Consider the following 16,620-nt stretch of genomic DNA (forward strand, 5'->3'; position numbering starts at 1 on the left):
CTACTCCTGCATTATAATTTTATTTTTTATTTACCTTTTACAATGATTATTAAAAAGGTGGCCCAAAAATCAGTTCAGTACTCTTAACCTTAATTCTTAAGTGCATCAAAGGAACAATTGTGAATAGACAAAGGTGTAATATCAATCGAAGTTACATTAATCCGACTTTAGTTATCTTGTTTACAGATTGCTTGTCAGTCAAAGTAAGTGTTTAGTTCGTAATTATATTACAAAGGTGCAGATTTAGTTATTAGATTATTGTGTAACTGTACTCGTACAAATTCATATAGATGGGTTTGAAGACCTTGTTTTGTGTTTTCATGCAAATCATTTCATTTATTCTTTCAGATACTTCACACACATTCTTAATAATTAGCTCTCAATAGAAAATTATTTTTATTCTGTCTTGAAGTAAACAAGTTATTATTTAAATGTTTTCTTTATCTCATTCGTTAAATGAATATAATGCGAATTGGGAATGTGATTCAGAAATATAAAAATTGCAGTAATATAATTACAGTTGTAAAAGTTGAAGGGAAATAATGGTGTTTATTGTCAGAAATAAGAATATTACATAGAATGTTAATTAATAGGTGTGTAAACATTTCAAAAGTGATATTACGTTACCAAGTTACATATATGCTTATACATATAATACACTCAGATGAAAAAAAAAACGCCACAGAAATTTTTTTGGTCAAATTTAAAGTGTTATATTTTTTTATTTTTAGCCCTATTTTCATAATTTTTTTAGCAAGCTGTATATTATATGTATTATGTCAATTTTAATTCCTAAACTCGGTTTTTTATAAACCTTAGTATTTGGCATATTATACAGGGTTAATCGAGGGATTGTTTTTTTTTTATCATAAATTTAAAACACCCTGTGCAATAACTTCGAGTGTAAATTTTCCTAAAATATAATTTTACGGTCAGAACCATGTCTCCTGAGCATTTTCTTTTTTGGATCATGGCAATACACGCCTTCGTTAATTTTTAACAGCTAAATGAACTTGCCACCAACAATTTACATTTTTTTCATCATCATTTTTTTTGAAGTTATTTTTTAATATGACAAGGCGGCTTTGGTGATTATTGTGAACTATATACTACTATAAAATGGCCATCATGTTCAACATTTGGGAAATGCTTGGCAGGAGGGTTAAAGGTCGCAAAGCGGTACCAGCTTCATTAAACGAATTCCGCTTGGTCCTTTTTACAATTTTTTTTCTATTTGTATACTTGAGTATTAGATATATTTCCTTTAATATCGTTGGTTAGTATCGTAGAGTATCCAACGCAGCGTAATATGACGTTACAACAATAGTCACCAAAACCATCTTGTATTAAAAAATTACATCCAAAAGTAATGGTAATTCAAAATATTGCAAATTGATCTAGATCAGTTCATTTCGCTCTTAAAAATGAGAAAGCAAGAATGCACTTGGATTTGTCATATGTAGTATGTTTAAACATCTATTCCATTTGTAATAAGTACCTACCAAATGTTTTGTCTAAAAATAAAAACCATGTACCCAATATGTGCTAGTTAACTCGTTTTGAATTACTATTCAATTAGTAAAACGATACATGATTCTAAACACTATAATTTTAGTTTATCATATCTTTTCTTTTTTGATCATTAACACTGGACACATTAACACCCTTTCTTAAGTCGCTAGTTCCCACGAAGCATTTGGAAGACATTTAAATGCTTAACATAATCTGGATACTGGTACCTCTAAAGTTGTCTGTTGATGAGCATCCAAACCATATTCTGAGATAATGCTATAAATGTTATATCTAATTCAAATTTTTTTTTCAGGTTCTGATAGCATAGTTGGCATATCAGATATAACGGAGGGTAAGGGCTTGTGGAAAGCCCTTATAGCCGAATTTTTGGGCACGTTTATCTTGGTTGCAGTCGGCTGTGGTTCCTGTATCGGCGCAGCTACTACAGTACAAATTGCACTGACGTTCGGTTTGACAGTTGCAGCTTTAGTTCAGGTGAGTGTAATAAGATGCGTAGGTTTTTATACCGTATGATCGAGAAAAAATGGCGTTAGCGATGGCTATGGAATGAAGATCGCTGTCGTTTTATATGTAAATTTATATGGAAGATGTCATCCATGTTCATTTTCCAGCCAACTGGACACCGTTTTTTTTCGATCATACGGTATTACTTTGATAAAGATATTTGCAAATACTCCAATGGCTGTTTGTCTCGCTGTTTGCTTTATAAATAAAAAAACTGTATCCTTGATGCAGGTATATGATTTTCAATTCTAAGTTATGGTATTAATAATTATTTGATACTGAAACTTACTTTCATAAAATATGGTCACAAACGTCTAAGCACAGCTTTTACAAAAAATAAGTTAGATGAAATTTATATATTTAAACATAATGTACAGTATGTCTCCGGATTGTCTTTACAAGAGGAAAAACTTTTTTCTTGTTGACATTCTGAAAAAAATGCATTCTTCATAAAAACGTTTGCTTGTTCTAAAATGTTAATACCTAACGGTAATCCCTAAAAATTTCTATATAATTTTAGAGAAAATTAAGAAAAAAATAGAAATATGAAAATATGGTTGAAGTCCTAAAAATCAGAAGGCATTTCTATGGTAACATCAATTCGATTTCATTCTTTGGTAGATGGTTATTATTAATTTTGATTAATGTCATATTCTTTGCTGTTGTTAAAGTATGATATTTTCTGGTAACTATTATCACCCTTTCCGTAGCATTAAAATAAATAAATTTTGTGCTTCTTTAATGTTTTAAAACAATAAAAACCATTACGTTAATAAAAATTGTATGAATTACAATTTACATTCTATTAAATAATGAAAACGAAGTTATATTACCGTAGAAACGCGTTTTAATTTTTAGGACAAAACCATATAAATAATAACCACAAAACCATAATATACTGTTCAATTTGCGAAGTTTGAGTCTTTCGTCACAGATTGTTATTCTCTCTCTTATTCATGTTTATCACATGAAATGGAAATTTTGTGTCAAAAACGTCCATCATATTTCTTACATCGTACGATTATTTTTTTCTTTTTACATAGGGATCACCTTCATTACGTAAGATCGTACTTCCTTGTCTAATGTGCACGAATAGAAAAAGGCAAACATATGTGTATTACCCGCCGAAATCGAACAAAACGAATCGTCTACTGTCAAAGTTGTCGTTAAATTTTAACGACTACGATAGTTTCCCGTAAATTTTTGTGGGATTTTCTATGTTTGTTTAGTTATTTACGATTTAATTTGTGTTTAAACAGCCGTCCCGTTTTAGTGAAAAAGAACAACAGCTCATATTAAAAGTTATCGAGTATTTGAAACTCGAAAAAGATGCTGGAAACCCCCTTTTACCTATGTCGGCTGTTTACGATGTAATTGGATAACTACCGAGTTAATATTTTCTAACTAAATCGAAAATATTCACGTGTTTTATAGAGAGCATCGGAGGCTTTAGGAATTTCATGCTTCACTGTGCAGAGGAAGTGTAAAAGAGGAATCTTAAAAGATAAGGAACAAAAAGCAGCAAAACAAGTCACAACATTCGCTTGTCCCGTGGAATTCCTGCTTATAAGATCCATGAACATATTATTAGAGCACGTATTTATTCATGGTATACTGCGGGTAGGCTAAAATACATTTGTTATTGTTTAATATTTTGTTATTAAATTTGTTATTGTTAGTTTACAACCAGAGATATAAACAACTCATGGACCAAGTCAGGAAATACGTGAAAACCAATATGGCTCTGAAAATAATGACGAATGTTTCAAACTTCGCAAATTGATAATAAACCGAAGTTTCAACTATATTTTCATGTTTTTCTTAATTTTCTCTAAAACGGTATAGAAACTTAGAAAATTATAAACGGCAATTTAGTTAGATGAAATTTACATCCATTTCCATTTTAGAACAAGTAGAATTTTTTATGAAGAATGCATTTTTCTCAAAATGTCAATAATAAAAAAGTGTTTCCTCTTGTAAAGATAATCCGGGGACATACTGTATAGTAAGGTTTGTATATTTACTATAGTTAGTTTGAGATTATTATTATAACATTTATCCATAGTACATAAATAAATTGCCGTGAAATATTGTGCTGGATATACGTTTTATTTATATACATAATAAAGGAAGGTGAAGTAATAACGGAGGCATATATGAAAAAGTTCAATGAAAAATCACGATGTGAACTAAACTGCAAACCAGTTTGGTGTAGAGCAGTTTAGCCCAAGGGTCAAACTAATTGGAATGACCGTGTTCATTTTTCTTATTAATAGAGAGCACAGGTAGAATATCCTCAGAGAAATAAGTAAAGCTAGAGGTGTTTTTTAATATTTGTAAATTCAAGTTTTTTGCTTAAATCTTGCAATATGTTGATTATTTTGTTGAAATGTTGCTTGAATATTCATGAATATTTATTGCCATTTTAAAGGAGGATTTTTTCTTATAGTTCATATCAAATAAACTTTTAGTCACGTGATCACGTCAAGTTTGACCGGCACAGTGATGCCCACTTTTACATTTTTCTTTTAGGGCGGATTTACCCAATTCCTTAATTGCTATTCCTTAATTCTTATTTCTTATTCGCTAAATTATAAAAAGATAAAATACGTGTTATGCAGTTAGTTTGGTTATATAATTTCTTAATCCTTAATTCTTAACCATGGTTCGTAATTCTTTATTTTGAAAGTTTCCAACTTTTAACTTTTTAGCGATTACGAATTAGCGATTAAGGAAAACGTGTAGATGCGCATGTGTGAAATTTTGAAATGTTAAATTTTTGTGTATTTTGTGAACTGTTGTTCGTCCCATTTCTGTGGTCCCATTCCAAGGAAAGCATGTCTCGTATTAGGGTGCGTTTATGTTGGAGCGGCGATAAACGATAAGAGCAGCGATAGTAGCCAAGCAAAGAATATTATTATATTAATTTATATGTAGGTGTTTATATTGTAGCAACGCGTCGAGACACGCTTGGCAGTTGAGCAACGATAATTCACTGCTTTTGTCGTTTATCGCAGCTCCAACATAAATGTACCCTTAGAGTTCCAAAATTGCCTTCCATGACCTTTCTACTCATGGGGCGAACCCCAAATCGCCTACGACCTCGGTGGCGATTCACGAGAGTAGCGACACAACAAGCCATGGTTATAAACAAACCCGAAAGTGCTGCAATTTTTTGTATGGACCTCATTGCACAAATAAAAAACCAATAACACAGCGAAATTAAAACGATTTGATTTGATCTACTAGTGTCAATTTTAAGAATTAAGAAATAAGGATTGAGACATTGGATAACTCTCTCTAAAAAAATAAGGGATAAAGAATTGTGTATTAAGAATTACAAATTAGAGACTAAAAAATAAGAATTAAGGAATAGCAATTAAGGAATTGGGTAAATCCGCCCTTAATCAAAATATTTTTTAGGAAACAAAAATAAATTAATTTTATTCCATAGCAACTGTTAAAATTGCCATATATCTATCAAAAATAGTAGATAAAAGAGTACTTTAACCGCAAGGGTAGGTTAAATGATACTTTAACAGCGAGGATAGGTTAAAAACTTCATTTCTTCTCGCACGTTTCTTAATTGCTTCCATTTTTGAAAATTTTTGTACTCCTTTTCATAAGTTATTCGGGATTTAAATGGAAGTAGTTTGGATATGGCGTTTGTCGCCTCAGCCTGAATATCTGTTGGTAATTTACTTATTTCGTTTTGAGCCATTTCTGGCTCCAATTCAATCAGCAATCGATACGAAAGAGAATTAAAAAATATTGACTCAAAACTGACAACTATAGAGACAGCTTTATTTATTTGTCAAATTACATAGAAACCAACGCCAACCCAGCACAATATTTTTTCTACTCGTAATAAATTCCTTTAAATAATAATTTTTGAATATTTTTTAAAACGTCACTCGCCATAGAAAAAAATATTATTTTATACGCGACGATAAAATTGCATTATCGTCTCCCGAAATTAATTCACTGGTGAGTTAATCTTTTCGGTCGACGATAAAATACCATTTTATCGTCTTGTATAAAAAATAACTTGTAGCGTTTTTTAAACAACTACCACTGCGAACGGCAGCTTTTCATCGGAGAGCAGTCGTGGATAAGGTATTTCACTGGATAGAAAACTAATTAAGAACAATAAACAAAAAAATAGATATTGGGCGCCAGGCATGTACAGAGAAAGAAAACACAGTTGTGTCATACTTAAAACTAATGACTATATTTATTCATGACGTTCTTTGCTGATACATGACATTGTAGAGTTCTAGTAAATATATAGTAGTTATATGTCAAAGAAAGTGGTGGTAGGAGTCGTACTAAATATCAATGAAAACAACTACGATAAAATACAGGACATGTAAAGTTTAAGAGAAAATATGAAATGTAGCATTACTTTAATTAATTTGATATATTCCATATGATGCTAAATAGAAGATGTTACACCTGTAGATTCTAGAATCTATGTTTGATTATCCATCTATTAAAATAGTGCAATAATATCTATAAAAGTAATACCATTACAAGATGTAATGCAATGAAACCTAAGATCTAAATTATATTTTAAAGATTATATCGACATGAATGTTCTTAACAATCTAACCACTGAACATAGTCTGTACGATATTACTTAAGATGTACGTTATTGTTTAAGACTGAAAATGTTTTAGATGTTAAATGTAAAACTAGAACTTAAATATACACTTAGCTGTTCTTTTATGTAACCTTGCTTCAAACAGTAGCAGCGTGAGGTGGTCTACCATCTCTGTACTGTCTGTCGGCGATCCTGTTGGTCAAAACAACAAAAGGGGCCAGATTGAGGACACCATGAATCCTTACAGCCGTAGCTACTGACTAGGCTTAGAAATGGGAGTGAAGCAGCATGGGACTCAAGCTACATGGACGCTGTGGCATTTAGATGTAAGAAAAAATCGTTCTTACTGGGGACACTCGTCCACAGGACATCTTGGACACAGTCCGTACCTTGGACACAGTCCGTACCTTGGAAATAGTCCGTACCTTGGACCCTAAAAATATGAAACTCTTGTTTAAAACCAAACAAGGTCTAATAAACAAAATAAACCTACCTCGAAATACTTCCGAGGGCTCAATAAATAATAAACAACATGTCCTTTCTTCCATGTGACATTCTGGAGGACAAAAGAAAAGGGACGCCAACGTGCCAGCAAAACACAAATACAAGTTGGGACATCCGTAACTCTACTCTGTTGCTTCGAAATAGCAGCTGATTCAAATTATACAGCGAGATTTAAATAATCACCATTTCTAAAAGCTGGGATAAAACAGAGCGTCAAAACAAAGTGAGGTTAAGCACGGAGACAGTTGACAGAAGCGATGTTGACAGCGCCTCCTCAGAGCAATAACAGGGTTGTGTCGAACGATAACAGGGTTGGCGACTAGGGAACGTAAAAATTACGCGTCAAATAAACTATCCGGCCTGAACGAGAGGGAATCCGGTGATGATAGGCCAGACATCATATATTATATATAAAAAAGACATGTAACGAACTAAAAACGTTACAAACTGTTATTCACTTTGATATTTGAGTTATTAGAGAAAATACTATGTGTTTGAAGAAAACGTGGCAGATTTGTAATAATCCTAAGTCAAATGTATGCGTCAGGAATGTAATAAGCCGATTGGAAGTTTAACGCCTTTGTTGACGACACAATAGTACCTCTGCAAATCACACCTAGAAAGAAAATTATCTTTAATATAATTTTATGATCTTTGCCTCATTATTTACAGATAATTAGGCAAATAACAGTTGTTTCTTATGTAATAAAAACCAATGGAGATATTGTTTTTGCATTATTTTGTCATTGACATATCTTACGGTATTTTACAATAATATACTCGCAGTAGAGTTAAGTCACTATATTATTATTTTTTTTAAATAATATATTGTCTGTGACACAGATATCTAAATATACGCCATTATTTATAAATACTCAATTTAAAATTGCATTCATAAAATTTATCGATGACGTAAGGCTATACAAAAAAGTTCAAACAATAAATCGGCAATTCGAGGTACAACCAATATAGTACTGTCCCCTCTGGCCAGAGTTTGCGAAAAAAAACACACCTGGGTTAGAATTTATTAATGAATAGGTTTGTATGCGTTCACCTATTCGCAACTCAATTCGGATATGGGTGATTCCATTCGAAAAGTGAGTTTTTATGTCCTGTACTGTCTTCTTCTTACTTGTTGTATATTATCAATTTTTTGTATAAATTGCAGTTAAGATTTGCAACACATATCATATAGGGTTGGTGCATTCTTCTCCGGTAGTGCCACCGTAATCGTAGAATATCGTAAATAACGAATACATACAAATACACGGGTTTCAATGGCGAGTAAATGAAAAAATTAGTAAATAATTATTCTAAAATTTTTAGAAAGTATAATTTGTGGAAATTCTAAACAAAAAAATAAAAAGGTAAATATTTTGATATCTTCAGAAGGTCTAACTTGCATTATAATTTATTATTCCAGTTAAAAAAAATTAGATGAGTTCAACTACGGTAGCGAGCATAGTTTTATTATTACCGGTTTTGCTAGTGGGTCATAATTGGAGCTATTTCGGTTATAACGAAAAATTTTAAAGGTACATAATACACTATAATAATAAAAATGATTGGAAGAGAGAAACGTTTGCCCAGCAGTTAAAAGACCATACCATAACTTGGTATACCGATGCTTCCAAAACCAATACGGGAACAGGGATCGGAGTGTTTGGGTCGAGAACTAAATACTCCGAACCAATGGGCACTTACCCTAGCATCCTACAGGCAGAAATCTACGCTATCGAAAGATGCGTACAACTTATCTGAGATAGGAACTATCGGAAACAAGAAATAGCCACCTTAACTGATAGTCAAGCAGCGTTAAAAGCGATCAACTCAGTATCAATCAATTCGAAATTGGTCAAAGAATGCATAGAGAAGCTGAATAAATTAGGCAAAGAAAACAAAGTCCTCCTACTCTGGGTGCCTGCTCACCAAGGGATAGAAGGCAATGAAAAAGCAAATGATCTAGCTAGAAAAGGAGCGAACACTCCACTAACTGGACCAGAACCGTTCTGCTTTCCAAGTGATAACCAACTGAAGGCGGAACTCAAGAACTTGGAAGATTCCATCCGCAACCTGGAATGGGAATCTTGCAACGGTCTAAGACACTCGAAGAAGTTTCTGAGGGCTTACGATCAAGAAAAATCACAGATCTTCCTGGGTTTAAGTAAGAACAATCTTCGGATTGTCACGGGATTTTTAACAGGACACTGTCTCCTCAATAAATACCTCAGTAGATTGAAACTAAGAAGAAACGGCGAATGCAGATTCTGTGGGGAAAATGGGGAAACACCAGTACACCTTATTACTGAGTGCGCTAAGACGACCAAACCAAACCATTTGTGCCATGAACTTTGGTACGACTGATATTGGAGATGGAGAACTACCCTTTATAAAACCGTCCCAGATACTTGCTTTTGTCAAAGCCCTGGGACTGTATGATGAGTTATAACTCAAGAAAGGGGGACACGATAGATCTGTAAGGTCGCAGTGATTAACCCCCCTCCCTCTCATTCTAAATTCTAAAAGGTACATAATTATAATTATAGGAGATGTTCATAAAACATTTAATCACTAGTTGATTAAAAAGGTATACCTACCATTAATATTGCACACAAATTATATTTCATCCTCTCATAGTATATGTATGTCTATTTAATTTTAGTATTGAAAATACTTCTGGCCGCGTTTATATGGGACCCATCTTTGAAAAAACGACATGCTAGAAGCAACATGGATTCAATAACCTGCCTGTCAACACGTACTTAAGTCGATAGAGCCTGCATTGATGAGCAAACAGGGCTAGGCCGTTCAAATCTGGACCGGCGGATAAAGAAAGCGATATTTATTGAAAATATGTCAAGGCATGGGTTGTTAGGTACAGTTTGGCTATTTTAATCTAACTATTTCCGTAAGGGCAAATTATACGAAAAAGAGCTGAATCACATAAATGATAAATTTAGACTAATTACCATATTTTTTTATATGATATATTTTTTTAATTAACAACTTAGCACAAAGAAAAAGCTTGCATGGTTTCCACCGCCAACAGGCGTTAAAAGAAATGAATCCAAGGCGTTGTCAAATATTTATTGGGATAAGTTGATAAGTTCTTACCGTTTGAATATTGTTGTAAATAATAATTATTATCATTTAATTAGTGCTAACTTATCAAAGTTCACAACACGGCGAAATTTCAATAAAATGGGCCAACGGATCTTTGAGATATTAATAAAAAAATGTCTATTAGGAAACATCTTGACACCCTGTATCTTTAAAATTATGCATTTCCGGACACATGTTTAAATTAACTTTTTACCTTAAAAACACTCAAAGAATCACCTCCGGAAGTTGGCCAGATACTACTTAATTAACACCCTGTATTTAAAAATGGCTAGCTAGCGATTTTGTAAGTAAAGCTATGTTTATTTTAATAGAAAAAAAATACATTTCATAAAAAATAAACACACCCATAATTCAATTACTATACACTAATTAATTAACTTTAAATGTATCTTAAAATTAACTTAAAATGCAAGAAAAGTTACCGAATTGTACGTATGTATAACCCAATAATAAAATAAAAAATAGGGTATTCCCATTAGAAAATATGTTATATCCGCAACACTTTTTTGAAGTACCCTCTATACTCGATAGTAATGTTAAAATGTGCTTCTTAACCTTACCAATAACTTTTCTATTTAACATTTTGTTCTAAAAACATTAAAAAACGTATTATGTAAAAAACGTCGTGTAAGGGATAAAGGGGAAAACAGCCAAAAAGGGGAAAACCGACGATGAATACCATGTTAAAGACCGAATACCATATTAAAGATACAAAAATGTATTAGTGTATGCGTTATTATTTGGCCATCGTTTGTTATATTCAATTGCAATTTAATATGTGTTTGGCTTCCTTTCACTATGATCCCACTCGGCTTGTCGCGTGGCAGGTTTGCGTAAAAAAATGGATAGAAAATGTCTCGCTCTCGTCTCGCTCTTGTCTCGCTCTTGTCTTGCTCTCGTCTCGCGCTCGGCTCGTCAGGTCTGGACGCACCATAGACTGCCGGAGTGCTGACGTCACGAATGTCAAATTGCTTTTCAAACAAGGTTTAGTTCTTTTATATTTCTATTGAGCTCTTCCAAATGACGTCACAAATTAATATAAAATGTAAAAAAAACAGGTGATTGCCAACCGCCGACTTGTGTCTGGTATTTTCAATACGCCTATGATGGTTGCGCATGTTGCAAAATCTGTGAATTTTTTTATTATGTAACGAGCATTTTGTTTACTCACTTGTTTCGTCGAACTGCTTCAATCCATTTTTGCTATTGATCAAAATCGGTGTAAGAAATATTATGAAGCTATAAAAAATGTTGTTTCGGGAGAGTTGAATATCCGGGAAAGTTGAGTTATTGAATGTTATTGCACCCAACAACGCCCTAATTACGCTCGCCTTTACGCGTTAACATTTTTTTGGGCAATTTTATTAACATTTAAAATTGTCACAACTCAACAAATCTCGAGTATCAAACTAATCAACCCAAACCTCGAGTGTTTAGTCTCAATAACTGCACTAGCAAAAAAATAAACTACTTAAATATTATGACTAAACCGCAATTTCAATATTATTTTAATGCGATCGACATGACATGACGGCTGGAGGCGTGAACTATATATTGACAGTTTCTGATTTATGCCGTAGAGTGCGCTGCGGTCGGAATTTGTTGAAATCAACTGAACAAATGAACAAACAATATAAAACAGTCTGATACTGTAGAATTAAAAATATGACCAAAAAAGTTATCAGTTATATCAGAATCACCCACATGAGCAAATTTTGATGTTGAATCGACTATTAATCAGGTAGACGGTGGACTGTTAAATTGTCCCATGCTGGGAGTCTGATCGTCGTGATCGCTGGCCTCTGGCGACCAGTTACGAAAATTCTTTCAGTCGGTTTTAATCGATTTTGTTCGCCGTTTAATCCATTACAATGATTGGTTGCGAAAAAAAGTTATGACAAATCGCGATGATCGTGATTTGATCATGTTTGGCTTAGTTTTTCTGGAATTTTATACAAGGGCTGCTCTCTATATAACTTATAAATTGATATACAGGGTGGTCCGCACTGTATTCCGGAAAATTCGGCAGCATATACTGCAGATAAAAATAAGTAAAAGAGTTCGTATGAATGTATGTCCTAAAATGCTTAGTTTCGAAGATACAGGGTGTAAAAGTTTCATTTTTATTTCGAAATGAAAATTAAATGAAAATTTAATTTAAATGAAAATTGGTGACTGGGAGTTTTTTGAGATGAGAAATTTGATATTGATGTCTATATGACTTCTAGGTGTAAGTGGCGCCACCTACATGTGTTTTAGCTGTTTTGATTTTATCTCCAGAATATGCTGCCGAAATTTCCGGAATACAGTTCCCCCAGACCACCCTTTATACCCTATGTTGAGAAAACGACGTCAAAGACGACTGGGGAATAACAGTCGATGATAATTTTGGCGAGGTCATTCTCTAGACGTCATTTACTGAAAATTCACATAAAATTAGCCTAATTTTATCTTAAAAAACAATCAACTTTTGATTTCTAACCACAATTTCTCTTGACGATAATCAAAGGCTAAAATGACATTTCGCAAATTTTGAAGTATAATTACTGGAAAAGTTAAGTTTGATAACTTTTTCTACTAATGGAAAATGTCTACCACTAATTTTGACGTTCTGAATACTTACATTGAAATTAAAGGAATACACTTATACGCTAATTGAAACCACTAATTTATTCCACTAATTGCGAGGTTCTGAATGAAGCTTAAGTGTTTTTGGTACCAATATTGTTTTTATTTTGCTGTTATTTTTTTGATACGTTAAAAATTGGTATAAACTTTCATTTCTGACGAATGTTACCTAATTTCTTCCTGGAGTCATACCTTCATGTGTATCATTCATTTCAATCTTATATTAGATGTCAGTGAACCACATATAGTATAAGTAACTGTATTCTTCTGCGTCAACTGTTATTTTTTGTTGCATATAAAAGTGAAATGGCTTTCAGACAAAATATAATACCTTCCTTGTAAGATTACTTTAATATAAGTGTATCATTTATTTAATACCATATTTCTTTAGTTTTTTGATCCACAATCGGTTTCTTCCTGTATGTCAAAGTATGTAACATTAAGAGAAAGGAATTTGTGAGAAGTAGCAATTCAAGTAAATGGCGCTTTGTGTTTGCGGTTTTTAACAACATTTTTATTATTTAAAGACAGCTCGAGATAAACAGGTGTAAGTAATTATTATAAAGGAACTTTCAAGCAGTTTCATTGATTAGAAGAAAGCACCTCACAAGTGTTCAACTCGGTCATATACAGGGTGTCAAAAAATAGTGTATCTAACTTCAGTGGGCGATTCTACAGAACCAAAAAATTCCTATGAACATATGCGCGAAAATGGCTTCGAAGAAGTTACAGCCCTCGAAAAAGTTAAATAAAAACAATATATTTGTTTCTTGTTAAGAACATTGGTATACTATTTTTTATTTACGCATCTTCTTCTTAGGCCGCCGTCTCCCTTCGGAGGTTGGCGATCCAACTGGCTATGATGGTGCGTGAAACCGTACCTCTGAAAATTTCAATTGATGTTCTTCCGAACCAACTACGCAGATCCTTAAGCCAGGAGTTTTGCCTTCTTCCCACTGATCTCCTGCCCTCAATTTTGCCTTCGATGACCAGTTTGAACACCTCGTATCGATCACCCCTCATGATGCATACGTATGCGCAGTTCGAGGCCTAGATCTCGACTGGAGAAGAGGGTTTTCATGGAAGCAAAAGTACGTCTGGCCTGTTCGATCTTAGATAAATTTCAGTTTTGGGGTCGCAAGCGTCGTTAACGAGGGCTCCTAGATACTTTATGAACGATACTTGTTCTACTACCTTGTTAATTCTGAGGACAGTCTTTCCCGGTGTTTTGAAAAATACAACAAGTTTAGTTTTGTTAACATTAATGTGTAATTCGTACTGCATGCTATGTTCAACGATGCAGTCCGTCATGTTCTGAAGGTGTAGAATGTTGCCAGCCAGTACAACCGTATCATCGGCGAAGCGAATATTGTTGATCAGGGTACCATTGATTTTGATACCCATTCTCAATGCTCTTTAGTTCCTCACGGAATACCGCCTCGGAGTAGATGTTGAAAAGGAGTGGAGATACACACCCCTACCTGACGCCCTTCCTAATTGCTACTTCATCAGATGTTTCGCCATCCGCCCTGATCTCTGCAGTCTGGTTCCAGTATAACTAGGTGATAATGAATAAAGATTCTCGGCAAGTTTTCGATGCAACACACAGTCAAATGCCTATAATCTATAAAGCAGGCTGATACATAGATATATAGATATATATCGACGTTCATGTCCCTGCATCGCTGTGTAATAACGTTTAGTGTAAAAAGAGCCTCGCGCGTGCCAACTCCATTCCTAAATCCAAATTGTGTATCGCCAATTTGTCCTTCGCATCTGTTGTATATACGGGTGTGAATCATGCGGAGGAATACTTTGAGGACATGCGACATTAGGCTGATGAACCAGTGGTCATCACATTGAGAAGCGTTTGGTTTTTTAGGTAATGGGATAAAAGTGGATTTTAGCCAATCAGTGGGTATCTTGCCGGCCTCGTATATCGAATTAAACAATTCTGTAAGAATCTTAAGGCCCCTATCATCTGCATCGGCGATTAGCTTTAGGGTTTCCGCGTGGATCTGGTCTCAAGTCGATTGTCTCGATTAGAAGTTCTCATAGGAAGGTTCCTGGACGTCTAGATTGACGTCCTCATAGACGTGGTGATAATTCAAAAACCACTGAGTATACTCTATGGTATTATTTACCAAGATTTTATTATTAAGCTATTTTTAGAACCACTATTTTTTATTAAGGTATTTTTTTGACTCGTCCTCTATATCTATAAAAATATTATTGAAATGTGAACTACCATTAAACATATATTTTGTAAAAGGTTTGAAGTGGAAATCTCAAATAGGAATCCTGATACAGAGCTTTTCCTATATGTGTGTTTATTTAAATACTAAAGTGAAAGCAACGAATTTAAATGGGTAAACTTTGTAATGTATCTTATTAACAAATACAATACAAAAAGTTTTATAAAAATTCGTTTACATTTATATTCACAGGAAATGAATTCCGAGGTTTGGATCCCATAAAGGCTTAAATCACTCCACTCTATAGATACAGTAATTTCAACAAATGAGAATTAAAGCTAGCACCTTAATTCTTGCAGAGTTATTTTTATGATAGGTCTGTCTAACTCGAATCAACATTGGATTGATCTCTAACTTTTCCATCTCCTTCCGTAGTCTTAAGATAGGTGTAAGCTTTGTAAGCTATTGTAAGCTCTTTCCAAATCTATGAAAGCAACAAGGGTCTCTCTGCTACGCTGTACTCTTTTCTTCAGAGTGATTTTGAGGGTAAAGGCATTATCCACAGTCGATCGTCCAGCTTGAAAACCCACCTGTTCTTCTGACTGTTTCTCGATGATATCCTCTTCGATTTTGTTTCGGAGTATTTGTGCCGAAAACTAAATACTTCGAATCAATGGGCACCTACCCCAGCATTCTTCAGGCAGAAATTTACGCTATAGAATGATGCGTGCAATTTATCTTAGATAGGAACTATCGAAAACAGGAAATAGCCATCTTATCCGATAGTCAAGCAGTACTAAACGCGTTCAACTCAGTAACCATCAATTCGAAGTTGGTCAAAGAATGCCTAGAGAAGCTCAACAAATTAAGCAAAGAAAATAAAGTCCTCCTACTCTAGGTGCCTGTTCACCAAGGGAGAGAAGGCAATGAAAAAGCAAATGATCTACTTAGCTAGAAACGGAGCGAAACGTTCTGTTTTCTAAGCGGGAACCAACAGTAAGCAGAACTGAAGAATCTGGAGGATTCCATCTGTAACCTGGAATGGGTATTCTCCAACGGCCCAAGTCACTCGAAAAAGTTCCTCAGAACTTACCATCGAGAAAAATCAAAGATTTTCTTTGATTTAAGTAAAAACAATCTTTGGATTGTCATGGGGTTTCTAACAGGACACTGTCTCCTCAACGAACACCTCAGTAGGCTGAAGCTGAGAAAAAACGACGAATGCAGATTCTGTGGGGAAAATGGGGAAACATCAGAACACCTTATCACTGAGTGCGCCGAGAGGACGCCGTTCGTGCAATGAACTTTGGTACGGCTGATGTTGAGGATTGAGAGCTGGCTTCTATGTGGAGTCGTCTTAGATACTAGCTTTTGTTAAAACCCTGAGACTGTATGATGAGTTATAACTCGTTATAACTCAAAGAAGGGGAACACACAATAGATCTGTAAGGTCGCGGTGATTAACTCCCCTCCGAGATATTCTACATTATACATTCTGCTGCCGACTCTGTATGGAAGATGTACGTTAGT

At 34.1% G+C, this 16,620-nt stretch overlaps 1 protein-coding gene across 3 annotated transcripts in view; it reads left to right on the forward strand.

Annotated features, from left to right (window-relative positions):
• Positions 1-16,620, forward strand: part of LOC115884560 (aquaporin AQPAe.a) — a 167,253-nt gene that overhangs the window by 75,342 nt on the left and 75,291 nt on the right. Inside the window, exon 2 of one of the 3 annotated variants that reach the window (XM_030903179.1) lies at positions 1,826-2,007. The exons of the other annotated variants lie outside the window; for them this stretch is intronic. Coding sequence (XP_030759039.1) covers positions 1,826-2,007 — 182 coding nt within the window. The remainder of the gene's footprint in view (positions 1-1,825; positions 2,008-16,620) is intronic. 3 annotated transcript variants of the gene reach the window in all.

The sequence above is a fragment of the Sitophilus oryzae genome, unplaced genomic scaffold, assembly GCF_002938485.1.
Source record: "Sitophilus oryzae breed Bouriz unplaced genomic scaffold, Soryzae_2.0 scaffold_302_pilon_pilon, whole genome shotgun sequence".
NCBI classification, from domain to species: Eukaryota; Metazoa; Arthropoda; class Insecta; order Coleoptera; family Curculionidae; genus Sitophilus; species Sitophilus oryzae.